The 16290-nt window shown below is 48.7% G+C and overlaps 6 protein-coding genes; 4 read left to right on the forward strand and 2 right to left on the reverse strand.

Annotated features, from left to right (window-relative positions):
* Nucleotides 1–2877: 2877 nt before the first annotated feature.
* FFUJ_13172 (related to glyoxal oxidase precursor) lies at nt 2878–4730 on the forward strand (the record flags this gene model as incomplete). XM_023575824.1 has 4 exons in its annotated part: nt 2878–3037; nt 3133–3292; nt 3375–3874; nt 3928–4730. The coding sequence occupies 4 exons, from the start codon at nt 2878–2880 to the stop codon at nt 4728–4730; spliced, it is 1623 nt and encodes a 540-aa protein (XP_023429076.1).
* Nucleotides 4731–5482: 752 nt separating this feature from the next.
* On the forward strand, nt 5483–8086 carry FFUJ_13173 (uncharacterized protein; the record flags this gene model as incomplete). The annotated part of the gene is made up of 1 exon (XM_023575825.1): nt 5483–8086. One exon carries the CDS (start codon nt 5483–5485, stop codon nt 8084–8086), a length of 2604 nt encoding a protein of 867 aa, XP_023429077.1.
* Nucleotides 8087–8438: 352 nt separating this feature from the next.
* FFUJ_13174 (uncharacterized protein) lies at nt 8439–9379 on the reverse strand (the record flags this gene model as incomplete). XM_023575826.1 has 2 exons in its annotated part: nt 8439–9054; nt 9102–9379. The coding sequence occupies 2 exons, from the start codon at nt 9377–9379 to the stop codon at nt 8439–8441; spliced, it is 894 nt and encodes a 297-aa protein (XP_023429078.1).
* A 337-nt stretch (nt 9380–9716) lies between these two features.
* On the forward strand, nt 9717–10300 carry FFUJ_13175 (uncharacterized protein; the record flags this gene model as incomplete). XM_023575827.1 has 2 exons in its annotated part: nt 9717–9732; nt 9783–10300. 2 exons carry the CDS (start codon nt 9717–9719, stop codon nt 10298–10300), a joined length of 534 nt encoding a protein of 177 aa, XP_023429079.1.
* A 257-nt stretch (nt 10301–10557) lies between these two features.
* FFUJ_13176 (related to cellobiose dehydrogenase) lies at nt 10558–12238 on the reverse strand (the record flags this gene model as incomplete). XM_023575829.1 has 2 exons in its annotated part: nt 10558–11577; nt 11624–12238. 2 exons carry the CDS (start codon nt 12236–12238, stop codon nt 10558–10560), a joined length of 1635 nt encoding a protein of 544 aa, XP_023429080.1.
* Nucleotides 12239–14440: 2202 nt separating this feature from the next.
* On the forward strand, nt 14441–16167 carry FFUJ_13177 (uncharacterized protein; the record flags this gene model as incomplete). XM_023575830.1 has 3 exons in its annotated part: nt 14441–15000; nt 15061–15441; nt 15495–16167. The coding sequence occupies 3 exons, from the start codon at nt 14441–14443 to the stop codon at nt 16165–16167; spliced, it is 1614 nt and encodes a 537-aa protein (XP_023429081.1).
* Between the last annotated feature and the right edge of the window lie 123 nt (nt 16168–16290).

Raw genomic sequence — 16290 nt, forward strand, 5'->3', positions numbered from 1 at the left:
TGACTGGTATGAGCATTGAACGACCAAAGCGTAGTGATCGAAATCTCCCAAAAATCCAAAACCAACAAACATAGCCAAGGAAGCCAAGATTCTTAAGTTGAAAGACATTAATATGTCGGTCTTTATTTACGATATTTACAGGGTCACCCCGCTGTTAAACGACCTACGCCACTCTCGATTATGATAGGGGGCTTGGGTGCCAGTGAGGAACAGACAGCCCCTGATTGGCTGATACCGGAAGTGAAACCCGTTTCAGGCATCTTGGCCCCTCAGATATTCCAACCCCTGGATATAAATCCTTATGCAAAGCAAATAAATGTTTGGGAAGTTACAACGTTGAAACTCTTGGGCAAACATGCCGGCGAAACAGACAAATGGCGATGAACACCCAGAACCTGAAGACCAAGGCCATCAATCAGCTCTCGCCCAGGGAGGTTTGAGGTTTCGCTCGTTACCATTGAGAAACCCCTTGTCTCTCCCTTTGCCTTTGAGGTTTGGACCCTTGCCTCGCTCACAACACTAGCAAACCAGCCATCCACAAACTTGACGACACCCAATCTGAGACAATTTACCGGAATCAGTCCAACGGCGTCATAGCCACACAGATCATGAGAGAGTAATTAGCAACCGATCTAACCGTGAATGGCCAGCATGTCCTAGCCTTCTCTTTAGTGTGTAATAGAATGCCGTACGAAGGAGTTTTGGCCATTCGATGTTATGCAATCATTTAAGCAGTTGTGCACGTGGTGGAGCCTGCGCGACTCTGCGAGGCGCAGGAATCCAATCAATGTTTGGTTGAACGGTGAAGATCTGTAGATTCCAATCTGGAGAGTTGCTCATCCGTTGTGATTGACAGGAGAAATGATGGAAGCCCAGCCCTTCTGGCGCCGTTCGCAATGTGACCCGATGCTGTGTACAGGCTCTGATTCGGCGACTCTTCTGCCGAGATGTCCCCTGGGTCTGCTGGCAACTGGCATTATCCAGGGACAGCCTTGGAGATCTCCATGTGTTCATTCCGACCACCAGCTGCTGGGTGCCTTGTACCTGCATTTATCGCATGCCGTTCATCCACGGATAGGTATTTACGACATGCTATTTGCCCCTACCAGCGCTTACAACCTTCAAGATCGGCCAATGACCCCAGAGTATTCTTCTTAGTTCGGTATCACGACGTAAGACCACTCTAATACCCCTGTGCGTTATAGGTTGACCCTTGGAACCGATGCAATTTTGACTGTGACACAACCAAAGTATCCCCTCCCCTCTCAGAAGAGAAATGCTCCGTTGAGTGCCAAGATGAATTGAATTGCCCCGGGCTAGAACCAAACACCCCATGCTCTTTGCTTTTGCCTGTCAATGCCATGTTCTAGCGGCGTGTGCTCCCACTTCGCGGACAATCGTCCTCTCCATTCTCCATCTTTCAAGCTGTGCATTTCCCTCTTGCTATTCCATTCCTTTTCGATTGCTTTTATTCTCGGGGTTTATCCATTCACTCTTTTGAAGTTCGGGCTGGCTCGCTTCGCACTCATTCAAGTCTGTTTTCCGTCTCTTTGACGTTCGTATCTACACTCTTTTCTGGTTTCGACCATACCCACGCTCCTTGCGATTCTGCCCGACAAATCACATTCGTTCATCATTCAAAAACCGATTATCTGGTTCTTGTATTGTGAAGAGAATCGACAGCTCGAGATCTGAGAGGTGAAGCGTTTTGCGAAAGGAACGCGACTCACAAGACTCGGAAGAACCACGATTGTATCACAACCATTCCGTTGCAATAACTTTACCGGATCTACCGAAACTTGTGAAAACCGTTGATCGTCAAGTCGTTACAAAAAACGGCAGGCTGATATAGGCTCCAACGGTTCACTAAAGTTTATCAACGAGGCTTGTCGACCGCTCATTTCGAAAACGGCTCTCTTCTGAACTATCGACATCATTACTCTCTACTACCGAGACTCTTCTGGTTCAGTTTAATTGAATTTCTGCCAAAAGCTTCCCGAAGCGTCTGTCAACCACTTTACGCTGAGACAAGTCCACCGATTTGTGCGGGAGTTGGCGTCCGTAAACCGGAAGCGGCACCATTGGACAAAGCATTATTTGTCCCTGGTTCAATCCAGCACCATCAAAGGACCCGGTGGCTCAATCCGGCAGTGTGGCAGTGACCTCGACGTTAGGATCTGAACCACGCGTTGGAATTCAGGGTCTCGGATTCTCAGCGGGGCTGGCCAGACTATTCGCAAGAGTGTGCAACCGTCGAGCAATAAAGGCATACCCAGCCATTACAACTTTTGGTTCCAATATTTCCTCTCTGATCCCTTCTTTCGTTTCTTTTTGAATCAATATTGTTCAGAAAGGGAAATTCGAGGTTTACAGAAACTCATCATCGTTTTGACTGAAACTCCCACAGTACGTTGACGGTGAGTACACTTCCACTTCCACTTACACCCTCACTTTACCATGATCGGAACTCGACTACAACGACTCAAAAAAGCACCTGTCTTTTTAAAATACACAAAGAACATAATGCCGCTCATTTTTCCTTCGCAAAATGGTCTTTCAAAAATGCATTTTGCCCATTACGCACATTGAGCCGTACCTGCGGCGGCTATCCGCTGCCAGCTGGCTTCCGCCTGAGTCCCTCCTTCCGTTTGATGCTCGACAGCAATGCTCTTTCCCTCCCGTGTCAAATCTGGGCGATTGCTTGCACTTTCCTTTTAAACATGCAGTTTTCTTCTTCTTCTTCTTCATCATCATCATCATCATCATCATCACAATTCTAACATCTCTCATTCAGATCGCCTCGTTGCATCGTCCACTCCTTCAAATATCGCCTCTCGAAGGCTCAATTTCAAGCCTGAATAGGCCGATACCATCAAGATGCTTAAATCACTCATCACTCTTTCTGCTGGCCTAGTAGGCAGCGCCCACGCTTTCTGGCGCATGGAGTGTCCTGGCCGTGTGGGACTTGCCCGTATTGATCCTATTGTCGACCCTGGCACAGTTTCTAAGCATGCCCACGCAATTCATGGGTCTTCCAGTAAGTCATGAACAATGAGACCTTTCTGTGATGCTATATGTGCCATTATACAGTACACAGCAGGGCGCCGAAAGAGCTTCGCTAACACCGCACAGACTTCGCTGAAACCGTCACCACCGAACAACTCCTAGATGCCGATTGTACATCGTGTCGAGTAACACAAGACAAGTCTTCTTACTGGCATCCTGCTATGTATTTCCAAGATGGCGATTCTGGGGAGTTCGAACTTGTTCCCCAAGTGGGTGGTATGCTTGCGTAAGTACCTCTAAGGATACCGGAAAGCGATATCCATAATCCTGAATAGTCAAACAACGAACTGGAAGTTAATACTCTATAGTTACTACCTCCTCTTTGGAAATAACGTGACAGCTTTTCCTCCTGACTTCAGGATGCTCTCTGGTTCAAATGACCGAAGAAGCTACACCATCGGTGATCCAAGCAAGCCAGACCCGGAGAAGTCTATGTGGCAAGCTCTCGGTCAGACCACACAAAGCGATCTAGCTCAACGGGCGCTCGGATTCAACTGTCTGAACTACCAAAAAGCCCCCGAAGGTACCCTCTATCGTCACTACATGCCTGATAAGGCTTATCTCGATGCGAACTGTGCCGATGGCATCCGTCTTGAAATCATGTTCCCATCGTGCTGGAAGGGTGGTGATGCTGTTGACAGCCAAAATCACAAGGACCACGTCGCATTTCCCGATCTCGTCATGACAGGCACTTGCCCTGAGGAGTATCCTGTCCGGCTACCTAGTCTCATGTATGAGGTCATCTGGAACACAGCCGCCTTCTCCGATCGTAACGGCCGCTTTGTCTTTGCCAACGGAGACACTACCGGTATGTTTAAGCTCATGTCTCAAAATAGTACACTTTTTGACCTTTCATATTAGGCTACGGTTTACATGCAGATTTCATCATGGGTTGGGAGGAAGAGTTCCTTCAGGATGCCATCAATACCTGCACCAGCGAAACAGGAAGAATCGAGGACTGCCCTCTCTTCGACGTTGTCAGCGAACAGAAGGCCACCTCATGCGAGATGAAGCTTCCCAACGCTTTGGCCAACGAGGATGTGAAGGGTCCTATGAAAGAGCTGCCAGGCGGCGATGGAGTTACTTATGGAGATGGCTCTGACGTCGAGCAGCCTGACCCAACCAATGATGTTCATGCACCCACATTGACCTACTCACCTGGCGACCGACCAGAGAACTCTGCCTCGCCTCTTCCTGGTCAAGTTTTCAAGGTGTCGTCAGCCTATGGGGCTGCGGCTTCTGGCGCAAGCTCCAAGACCACTGCTAAAGATGTTCCATCATCCGTTGAACAGAAGCCATCTCTGTCCACGGACGAAGTCCTCATACCCACAATTGCCGCTGGAGATGTGGGCGCGGCTGCACTAAAAGAGTCTACGATTGCTGAGCCTCTCCCTGCTTCGGCACCTACAACCACCCCGGCACCTGAGCTGCAGCCCGTGACAGACACAAAGAGCTACTTCAGCACACAGTTTGTAACAAACGGTAACCTCGTGAGCAAGATCCTCTGGGATGAGGAAGTGGTCTATGTGACCGATCTTCAAGAGGAAGTTGTGGTTGTTACTGTTACATCAACTGCTGTTGTCACACCCTCAGCAGCACCAGCCAGGAGGAGACGCCGTGGAGCTCACCTACATGGGCATGGGCATGGATATCGATATTTCTAATATTTAACAATGAGATTAAAAAGGAAAACAAAAAAGGACAAAAACATCTGCTTCTATTGTCTGGCTGGTTCCAGGTGTTCTTATGTTATGCATGGTTGGAAGAGGAGCATTTGGCTTGGAGGTTTTTTTTCTTCATAGGAGGACAATGGCAGCCCACGAGTTTGGGAACATGTATGTAAACTTAGAGAGAAACAACCTGCTACAAATACAGGAATGATGAATGATCACAACTCGTACAGCCAATTTCGAGGATTAATCTCCCTGGTGATTACGTATTCCCGATATTCTCAGCTGAAAACTGCGTGATATTCCTTATATTTTCCTTATTTCGAGGCAGACTGAAACTCTACGGTTTACCATATATACATTATGACTATATGTCTGTCGAAGTGACGAATTAATTCAAGGTTTCTTGAATTTCCCGAAGTCAAGATGGTGCTGCTATCTTAGAGTGTCGTGAAGCTGGTGTCGTGGTTTGCTGAGGCTGGAATGGGTTACACCTAGCAACACATTCCTCATGATATTGAACTGAGACCCTGGAAATAACCTCAGCAAAAACGTCGACACGCAAGTAAAGAATTAAGATGAAAGCGGGCTTTTCCCCTTTGAAGGGTTTCTCTTTTGGCTTCCGCCATTGCACGTTGTCTGTCCTTTTCAAGCCTCGTGTGCTGAACTTATTAATTCTCGATACTCATGAAGCACTGCTGCCGGCTAAGGATTCTCAAGATTCAGCTACGGCAGTGTGAATAACGATGGATCTCTCAAATATTTCACGCAGGGCCATTCATGGAGCTGGTGGACTTGGTCTCGGATGGATCCTCACATTTTCCATTGGTGGTGCAATCCTCCTTTTTGCGGCGATCGGGTTTCTTCTTACTTGGCGCGTCAAGTCTCGAGATAAAGAGGACGCGACTACTGTATATCAAGTGTCGGAAAACGCCGAGGACCATAGACGATCCATCTTCACAAAGCGGCTGGTCAAGCGCAAATACGCCATGTCAAGATCAGTCAGTCGACTCTCACTCTCGCTGCCACCAGTATTACCACCACTCCCGACATACAACAGCTTTACCTTCTTCGGTGGAAACGGAAAACGAGGACGATCGAGTAGCTGGGTTGAAGAGGATAGATTCCACGGTCCAATAGTCAGCAGGAGCCGTCGCGATAGTCTCTTTAGTCGCGATGGATGGCTGGGAAGAGCACCAACAATTCCAACTCTCATGACGGATGATGACCTAGAAAAGGCACAGGATAGTCAGGAGCTTGAGCAAGGGATCAAAGTTCAAAAGCGACAAAGCGTTGAGACTCTCAAGCCAAGCAAAACTGCACCTGAACTACCCATGCCAGAAGATGAGGCTCAGACGAGTCCCGTGCGAGCTCCCTCGAGAGCTCGTGTACGAGCATCTGTAACCGATACAGATCTTCGAGATATCCTTCGAAGTACAGAACAGCGACTCCGAGAAGGAACGAGCCGTTCGCCAAGCAAGAACTCGCGCAGCTCACCAACAAAACGTTCACCACAGAAAATCTCATCAGTGAGAAGCACACCACGCAAGAACTCTCCTACCAAAACACCACACAGCCACAAGACCATGTCATCTGAGGACTCCACCAACACAACTGGAACAGTTCGCATTTCGAGGATTCCGCCGAGCCCTACCAAGAGAGCTACTATCCATGTGGTACCTACAGATGCGCAGAGTCGGCAGGTCTCTACTGGCTCAATCGGAAGTGCTGCAAACAGCTTGATTGCCGAGGCGACCCAAGAGCTGGTATTGCCAGGAGGACTGTCAAGCCCAAGTCGAATGAGAGGGCGTCAGTGGGACGCCCCGGAAGACCCAAGTCCGGAGAAGCAAAACCCTCAGAAGAAGTCTTCAAATAAACAGTCTGCAAAGGAGGATAGCCCCAATAGACGGGCTTCACAAGACAGCCAGGCATCAAGTTCGCTTTCGACACTGTACAGCGCCAATGACCCCGAAGAAAAAGACCAGCCAGATCCATTTGTAGAGCGGAAAACACCTGGATTTATTAGTTCAGAAAGCAGAGGATCATTGTTTGGAAACAGAGCATCGCACAAAAGGGGAAGAAATTTGAGCATATCGATCCCAGGCGGACAATCCATCTTCAACACAACAGGACAACTTCGACCTTCGTTTGTAAGCACACAAGCTGTTGGAGGCCCTCCTATCTCCTCATACTTGCAACCGCCACTAGAGCGATTCCAGCGCAATGATACGTACTCACGCGATCAAGATGGTATTGCTCTTGCGTTCCCTGTTAGCAATTCATACACCAGCATCCTGACGCCATCTGTGACGACTACCGAGGGAGATAGCACACTTTCACTTGGAAACAGGATGAGCGAGAGCCCCAAACCGGAAGTGCCGGAGCGTGTGAGGCCACTGCTGCCAGAGAACAGACATAGCGTGGCGACAGTACCGAGCCCCTCGACAGTAACTTCTTCGCCATTCGACGAGCAGGATATGTTATCGTTATTAATGGGCACCGCACCCAAGAGAGCACTCCCCGAGCCACCAAAACATATCGCCCAAGTCGACCAGATCGTCATGCCAAAGCCAGTATCGCCGATGCCGAGACGAGAGTTCTCACAACATCTGCGACAAATGTCCTCAACAGCGAATACCATATACCATGATGAGCCACCGGTGGGCTCCCCAAGCGCGATTTCTACAGGATCACCCCTTCGTCGTTCCATCTCACGCTCGAAGAAGGATATGGCGAGTCTTGCACCGCCGACTGTACCAAGCATGGGATCCCTCGGAAATTCGATCATGGAGCTCAGGAGGATGAACAGCATGGTTAGTTCTTATAGCGGCAACTCATTAGGATCTTCTCTCAACGAGCCCGATTCGCCCACACTGCCGATGTTGAACTTGACCAGTAGCTTCTCCCGAAGAACTATTAATCCTGTCACGCCTAGAGCTAGCATGTCTGGTCGTCAAAACTATCTCAATCTCGGAAGTCCTAACAAGAATTCGTCAGGATCAGTTGTGCCACCCATGCCAACTCGTCCACTACCACAAAGCCGCAGCAACCGTTCAAATTTAGGAGTTGAGATACGCGAGGATGATATTGATGAGGGGAAAGAGAATCAAGAACCATCGTCGACATCAAGTGGGCTCAGAGAGACACGAAGGAGCGCGAATATGAGACGCGATGCTCGCAACTTGAGCCAGGCATTGAGCAAGACTAAACTTGGAACTGTGAGCGAGCTCATCGCTGAAAGCAAACGCGATAGTAAGCGCAAGAGCGTGGATTCGATTGGATTATACGACGCGGATGGATTTTTGAAGAGTTCACCTGTGGATGCAAAGGGACGATGTCTACGCATGTAAACGGAAAGTTTTAATTTTTCTTCATCATTTTCTTCTGGCTTTCTTTTGTTTGTCGAGGACTCATCATCTCATGTAACATCAGCAGGCTAATTTACTGGGGATTGGATACCGGGAGCTTTCGGACTCGTAAGTTTTATGGAATTAATCTGTAGGTAGGTAGCTTAGGCAGAAGCTCGTTGGAAATATACCCTTCGGACGTAATCTTAATAGAAGATCGTATTTATACTGGCTGCGTTGCAAATAAAAGGTTCTTTTCTTGAGTAGCCATATCAAGTGAAATTCGTAATGCATCGATTAATTTTGTCTCTTATACCATAACGCCCTGCCGTGTATTTTGGTGAGGTATCATCTATTACTCAACTCGTGGTCGCTTGTTCTCAGGATCATCAGCGACTGAGGTTTCGGCTGCATCAGCGCCCTCAGCTTCATCGCGATCTCGCACTCTTCCTGCGCCTTCTCCCAGTTCTTTCTCTTGACCTTCAGCGCCAGGTCCAATCCAATTGCCATCTTCGTCGAAATACTCGTTCACGTTATCCGCTGTGATCCAGCCGCCGCTACCAGGCATAGGAGGCGGTAGACCGCCGTTGCTAGCACCGCGCAGAACTCCTGTGAAACCCTCAATAGCCTGGTGCTCCTCGCTGCCCTCAAAGACAATACGATCGTACTCATCCTCGTCCTCTTCGCCATCATTGGGGTCAGGGTGAAGGTCGGAACAGTTGGCCATGGCGTCGTACAGTTGCTTAGCGACACTGGACTCAGAATCTGATTTGGGTGGGATGATGGTAAGGTCTATTGTGCTAAAATCGTCGTCTTCGGCACCACCGTTTGAGAATTCAAGCTGCATCCATACGGCCTGGATGCGAGGCGCATCTGTTTCTGGACCCAGCTGTTTGATCGCGTGGATTGATATCGAAGGATAAGGAATTGAGACACCTGCCTCAACCTTGGGACTAAAGATGGTCAAGGCCCTTTACGATGTTAGTTTGAGTTGTACCATTAAAAACATGAGACGTACTCTGAGTTCACAAAGACATCCACTGCCTGCTCCACAAGCTCCTCGACATCACCATTTATGCTGTCGCTTTCAGGAGCACTGGGTTTCTCGCTTGAGTCGGCAGGAAATAGAGCCAGACTGCCACATTGCGCCTTGGGGATCCATGCCTTTGCGCCTTCGAGATGGTAGTGAAGAACAGGTTTTCCATTGACGAAGCTTTCGGGCGTTGTTGACTGGTACTCGGCCAGAGGCGTGTAGTCTTCGGCCTTTGGCGGTGTGCGAATTGTCGTTGGCAACATGTCTGGGTGTTTTGTGTAAACTGGTTCGTTTGGAGTGGAGGGGTTCACCAGGCAGCTGAAGAAAATGTACATCGCAAAGTGGGAGGGAGAGCTTTATCGTCGGTCGAGTCTTATCGATAAGCTTATCGCACTACGATGAGTGACTAGACAGACAGGCACGCGTCGCTTGACCTCAACCTCGAATTGACTTACACACTCAACTTTGCACGATTTCAAATTCCCTTGTGTCTATACACAATACCTATCATTAAATATTACGGGAGAAATATATCTGCAAAATCTTATAAAAGCGCTTGAGCCGATATCCTAATTCCCCAAGACTGGTATAATTGCCAACATGCGCGACAACAAGCGTAGGCTTCACTCATGCACGATGCACAACATAGAGCTGATTCAACCTCAGGATCCCACCCCCTTCTGGAACAAGTCCCTTTGACAGTCTCTCCGTTTGTGTCACTTCCAACAGCGACAACACTCTCGTATAACTACAAGACTATGCCCTCAAACATCCCACCCTCGTCCCTGGGCATCGAGGCAGCATCAGACAACCCCGCAGGCCAAAGCAAGCCTAAATACGTGGTATCCAACTCTGGTCATGCGGCACACCCAGAAGACATCATCGCCTCATGCCGCGCACTTCAAGCTTACGTGACCAAAATGCAAGAAGATGCAGAGCGCGAACTCCGAGAATTTGATGAGAAGATCAAGGCGCGTGAACTCGCGGAGAAGAGGAGAGTTGCGCCGGGTTGGCTCGATAGTGAGATGCACATGTTGGAGCCCGAGAGGAGTACACCGGTGCAGCAACAAGGTGCTGGAAACGTACCAGAGCATCAAAACACTCAGAGCGGAACCAACACGAATGCGACAGAGGACCAAGGTGCAGAATTGGACCGAGTATTTGGCGGAATGGCTCTGAAATAAGCCACCTGAGTTGGCATTTTACGAATTACGATCAACAGCGCAAGAGATAGTTCTAGAAAGCCTTGCTCTTGGTAGTTTTACGCAATGGTTGCTTCTTTACCACAAGACCATGGACTTTATCAGGTTGATGCTCAACAGTTGCGAGCTCTATATCTAGCTTTTGTCTACTTCTTAATGGTGGACTCAGAACTACACTATACATCTGATACGTTCGACACTCTTCAGTTTTCCCTGGCCACAAGGGCATGAATATTTATTTAGTGTCGCTTGGAGGAAGCAGCCAAGATCTTGTTAGCGGCGTGTGCAGCAGCAACCATAATTGAAGCCTGGGTATTTCCAGTTGGAACCTCAGGATGCATGCTACCATCGACAACAAACAGGTTCTTGGTTCCCCAAACTCGGGTGTCAGGCCCAACGACGCTTTTGCCATCGTTCTTGGCTCCCATGTTAGCCGAACCGAGGTGATGGTTGCCGCTGTACGAAACCTCGAGAATAGTGTCGGCGGTGACATTGCTAGGTACACTCAGAACGCTACCAGGCTTACGTGCGTAGCTAAGAAGTTCGGCGACAAAGGTCTTGAGAGCATCACGGTCACCCTCTGTATTGAGGAATGGCTTTTGGGTGATGTTGGTGTTGCCCTCAGGAGTAATCTCGAGGGTTCCGTGGGATGTAAGACCGTGGGTGAGATAGACCTTGGCTGAGATGGTGTTGTTCTCAGGGGCATTGACTGTGCCTTGCACATAGCGGGTCACTCCATCACTGCCTTCGACGCTCTTCCAGAAATTAAGACGCTGAGCTGACTGCGAGAGAAGGCCACTTCCTTCAGCAAACAACTCAACAGTCTCATCGTTAGGCTCAGTGAAGGCCTCCTTGGGAAGGGCTTGAAGCTTATTCTTGGTTTGGAAATCCACCACAACAATCGGATGGTCTCTGAGGCGCTGACCAACGGGAAGGTCGATCCACTGAGAGGCAGGAGGGAGCTTAACGTTCGTAGAGCCGGACTGGACAATGCGGATTTGCTTCTTCGGTCCAATGCCTGAGTTGAAGAGGATTCGAGGTGTCGAGTGGGTGCCAGATGAGAGGACCACGGAACCACCCTTGCTCAGCTTGATGATCTCGCGAGAACCGTTTTCATGCTCCACTTCGATGCCGGTAATGATAGGGCCCTTGCGAACAGCACGGATGACCTTGGCGTGAAGCTGCAGGCTGAAGTTGTCAAGGGCCTGCGCAGCGGGTAGAATATCGCGAACGGGACCACCTCGAAGTCCATTGCTGATCTAAGTGATGTTAGAGTTTTATCCTAAGTATAGGGATCAAACTTACCAGCCAAGGAGGATGCGTGAAGATCTTATCCTTCGCCTCGACGTTCTCAAGAGCATTGACTTCATCCCAACCATTGCTCTCAAGGAACTTTGACATAACCTCAAAAGCACCATCATCATAGCGCTTTCCATCGGCCGAGGGAAGAATGCTCCCGGGCATATGTTCAAAAACGCTCTTGGCAGCATCCGACACTCCATCCTCCCATTGCCATCCCTTGGGCCAGCCCTCAAAGTCGGCAGCTCGGGGCTTGACAAACATGAGAGCGTTCAACATGGTAGATCCACCGAGCAGGCAACCTGCTGAGGCAGCAATGTCTGTGCACCACTGAATGGTCGGCGAGATATCGGTGTAGTAGGCCATGCCTGGGACATCGTATGCGGTGACGGTTTTGTTCCACTTCATCAAGTCATCTCGGTTACCTGTTGAGTAGAATGAAGGACCACCACGCTCAACAAGAAGAACCTTGTGGCCAGCATTGGCAAGTCTCTCGGCAACAACCAGACCCGACGCTCCGGCACCGGCCACGATGTAGTCGTAGGTGGTTTTCCGGGTAGTAGTATTACCAGCAGAAGCAAAGCCCAGCAGAGCTGAGCCGATAATAGTGGCGAACTTCATTTTCACAGCTGGCAAAGACAAAGAGGAAATGACCTGAGTAACAATTCTTGAAGACTTGCCAGTGCCCTTTTTGTACCCATCGTAGGCAGAGCATCTTGTAAGAGATTAGATGAGATTGATAAACTCCCCACATATGGTTGCTGCATCTAGCATAAGTGCCGACGCTGAGTGGATTGCTGGTGGGTAAGGGTAACATTAAGCTTGTTCTTGAAAGTTATCAGATGGGGATCGACAAGCATTAAGACGTTTAGTTCAGCACTGTTGTCATGACATGGCTGAGTTTTAAATACCTCATCTCAATGGAATCCGAGAGAGGTGCTCTTGGTTATGCTCTTTTATGCGAAGGTAGGCACTGGATTTGTGCCATGTCTACGTATTGCCTTGAGCCTGTTCAAAATACTCCAACCGAATAACTAGAAGTCCTAATAGAAGTTGAACATAGTAATCAAGGTCAATATGATACATGAAAATTCTATTCAAATACCTTACAGTAGACTACGTCAGCTTGACCCTTGTGGAGACTGTCCATGTTGTCCGTTTATCCCGAAACCCTGGTTCTCGACGCTATATATCATTTTCATCAGATAAGATCTTGGTTAAAAGTTCTTCCATCAATAGAAACAACCAGGCCGAATGACGGCAGTCATGCAAGGGAAGCTTTGTAGAATGAGTTATATGTGATGTTCCTGCATGTTCATGCCTGATACAAAAATTGAATGGCATTTGTACTTGTGCTTTACGCTTAGAGAACAGCCTTTCGAAGTAAGCTAAATTGCAGAGTGTATAGTATTTATAAGGGCTCTTTACATGCCAAGATCTTCTGGGGAAGTATGAGAATATCACCAGTTCAGAGGTGAGAAAAGAACTTTACTCCGACTACGGCGAGCTTTCTGCCAAGACGAGTCCAAATTGGCCTGCTTGGCGATTTGCATTGGTGGTGGAGGCGTATATTTTGCTGTCAAGTGGCTGCCACTCTATTCAAGAACTGATAGGAATTGCTTTCAATCTTGAAGCAAAGGATCGTCTCGAAGAGATTCACTGTCACCATGTAAGGGCCAGCTCGTGTTTTTCAGAGCTTGAACCTAAGATACTGGTTACATAACTCCTCATTACTTACCATCACTCTTCAGCCCGGAAGATGTTTATAAATCAGTACTCTATTGCTAAAGGTGTATTGCAAAGCAAATAGCCGTTATATTGTTTCTCCAATCCAAGAGTTTGGTATATTGTGCCAGCTTCAGTGCCAAGGTAGATAGATTGCTATGTTCACTCTGTTAGCGACTTGTGACCGTGAATCACAATGCATATCCATAGTGCGGGAGGCATCGGTCCTCTTTAAAATCAATGAATCCTTGTACTTTTTCGCCAAACAAAATCTTGTGCAACCACATTTTGTGGATAGTGGCATTTCCTCGTCAACTCCACGCTTAGCAAAGTCAGTAACACCGGTTGACCACAACATCAATATTCACGCTTTAGAGCAGAGCAATGATATTGCCGTTGTTTTATTCAAACATGTGGGAGGATTGTAGGTAGTTTTAATTTGCGTCACAGGAAGGGCAACTCTGGCATTTGTGTAGTGTTTTGGTGGGCTGACAGAGAAAGGAACAATCGCAAGATAATGGCATTTTATCTATAGGATATAGCTAGTTGATTAGATGCTTGAATACTAAAGGCGGTATTCTTAAAAGCAAGAGGTAGCAGCGAGTTTCTGCAGGTTCACAAATTCCATTACAAACACGCTTTTGCAAGTAACGGACTTGCTCGTCCTTAATGGAATGGATGCCTTCATCGACCGAGGGCAGTGATAGGGAGTGGATGATTCAGAGCGTGCCTTCCATCCCTAAAGATAATCTCGCTCCACACTTCTTCACCCATTGTCAATTATTCAGCCCAGCTTTTCATCCCATTGTTCTTCATCTTCGCACACTGGTGATACCTTCATCCCCATGCCGCAGGTGTTATAGTGGAGACAAGTGTGCGCGGCAACTCTATTGTTCTAAACAACTCTCCAACACTCGATTTGTCTCCGCTGCTACAAATATGGTGAGCTTGCTATATGCCAAGGGCAAGCATTTGCTTAGCCCACGGCCTGAGCCTCAAAACACGAAGAGGTGTCGGGCTATATATGTTGTTGAGTCGCCGGGAGGAACGATGAGAGAAACAGACCCTGCAGCTTTCCACCGGCCAAGGTTCTCGAACATGTCCGCCACGCAGCGCAAGTCAAATGAGGCCAAAGTTCCTAAGACCGTGGAACCAGGCCCAGGACCGACTACTGGATCCCTCGCTGCTAGCTATCCGCTTCGTCCTGCCGCCAGCCGTCAGAGAACGTACCCGCAACAAGAAGAAGAGGAACAAGATGAAGACCACGCCACTCTTTATCGATACACAAACCATGATCTCTCCCAGCAGCATCTTAGCACTCTGTCTGTTCGCGAGAAGCTCCGAAAGGGCATCGCCATGGGCTTTGCCAACAACCTAGCACATACGAATGCCACACAAGATGCGCTTCAACAAGGCTCACAAGGAAGCCCAGGACCGCAACCCATGGATACCATGACGATCAGTGGAACGATGACGAAAATGGATATGCATTATCATATGATGCCTGACCTCTCTCGCCTTCACTCCAAAGGAGTCGACAATCGCAAGGTAGCAGAGATGGTCAACCATGAGCTGATCAACAACGCGCCTGGAGCCACTGGGCGAGCCGAATTTCTTAGGCAGAGGTCTCAGCATATCAAGGCCCGGGAGGTTCCGGTGTGAGTGTCCACCATCATCATATATCCGTGTTGGTAGTTAATACTTACAACTCTTCCCAGACGAGTAGCTAGTGAGCGTCTCCATGTCATCACTGGATCTGCCAACAACAATCGTTATGCACCCTTCCCGATACTTGATCTTCACCCTGAGCGCCTAATGCGTGTTGAGCCCTTTCCCAACAAAAACGACTCGTCTCTCGTTGTTCCTCTAAATTCGGAAGGATTGATGGCGTGGCTTGAATGGGCATGCCGCCGCTTTGGGTACTGGGAACTTGAACTTGACTCACTCCATTTCAAGCATGATATGGTGAGGAACAAGATGCTGAAACGGAGTGTGAGTCTCGGTACACACAGTCCAGTATCGGCTGAGATCGCAGACAGTGTGGATGCCCTCAAGCTGGATGCTCGAAAAGGCAGCATCACTCTGTATGAGGCAAACGTGTGAGTTACCTTCAGGGGTGAATATGAACACAATACTGATTGCCGATTTGAAGTACGTGCGGAAGCCCTCTGCAGCAACAGAGATGGACATGGTTCAAGATTGTCAAGCCGCTTCTTGATATCAAAGGCCCTGTGCCTCAGAAGTATCGCACGGGCGATGCCACTATGGTGTTTGCCATTCCCACGTCTAAGATCAAGAAGATCAAGGAAGAATGGGACCCTCCCTTGCCCGTTCCTCAAGCCAAAAGCCAAGAGCCGTCTCAGCAGGATGCCTCTGCACAGCTTGGAGACTTCGGACGACTCAATTTGGAATCTTACACCCAAGAAGCGACACGCCAACTGGCGCTCGAATGGAGATACAGCGAGAATGGAATTCCAACCTTTGCAGTGACGCCCCATCCATGGTTCATGAAGAAGTTCCCTCCAGACTTTCTCTGGATAGAGGATGCTCCCATCTACTCTGCCGACGAATCCTGGTGGGATCGGCTTGGTGAGAAAGCCATCAGCGATCAAGATCACTGGCACTATGTCCAAGCGCTCATGTCAGGAGACATTTGTCTCGTTGAGGCCAGGTCCAAGAAAGGAGGTAAATGGATCAAAGTCGCACCCCAAGTACTGAAGGGCAATACTGGGCGAACTTCGACGTCCTATCCGGGTGTCGGGAACTGCCAATCCAAGACGGCCTTGGCAGCATCTAGGTTACGCAATGAGATCCAGCGAGATTGAGTGTGATCGGCCAACAGAGTTTGATATCAAGTCGGACGCAGGATCATCAGTATTTGCCTGCTACAGAGGCGCTGAGGTAAGATGCAAATGGATGTCACCGCTACAACACCTATTGGAATTAGA

The sequence above is a fragment of the Fusarium fujikuroi genome, chromosome FFUJ_chr04 (assembly GCF_900079805.1).
Source record: "Fusarium fujikuroi IMI 58289 draft genome, chromosome FFUJ_chr04".
Lineage (NCBI taxonomy): Eukaryota > Fungi > Ascomycota > Sordariomycetes > Hypocreales > Nectriaceae > Fusarium > Fusarium fujikuroi.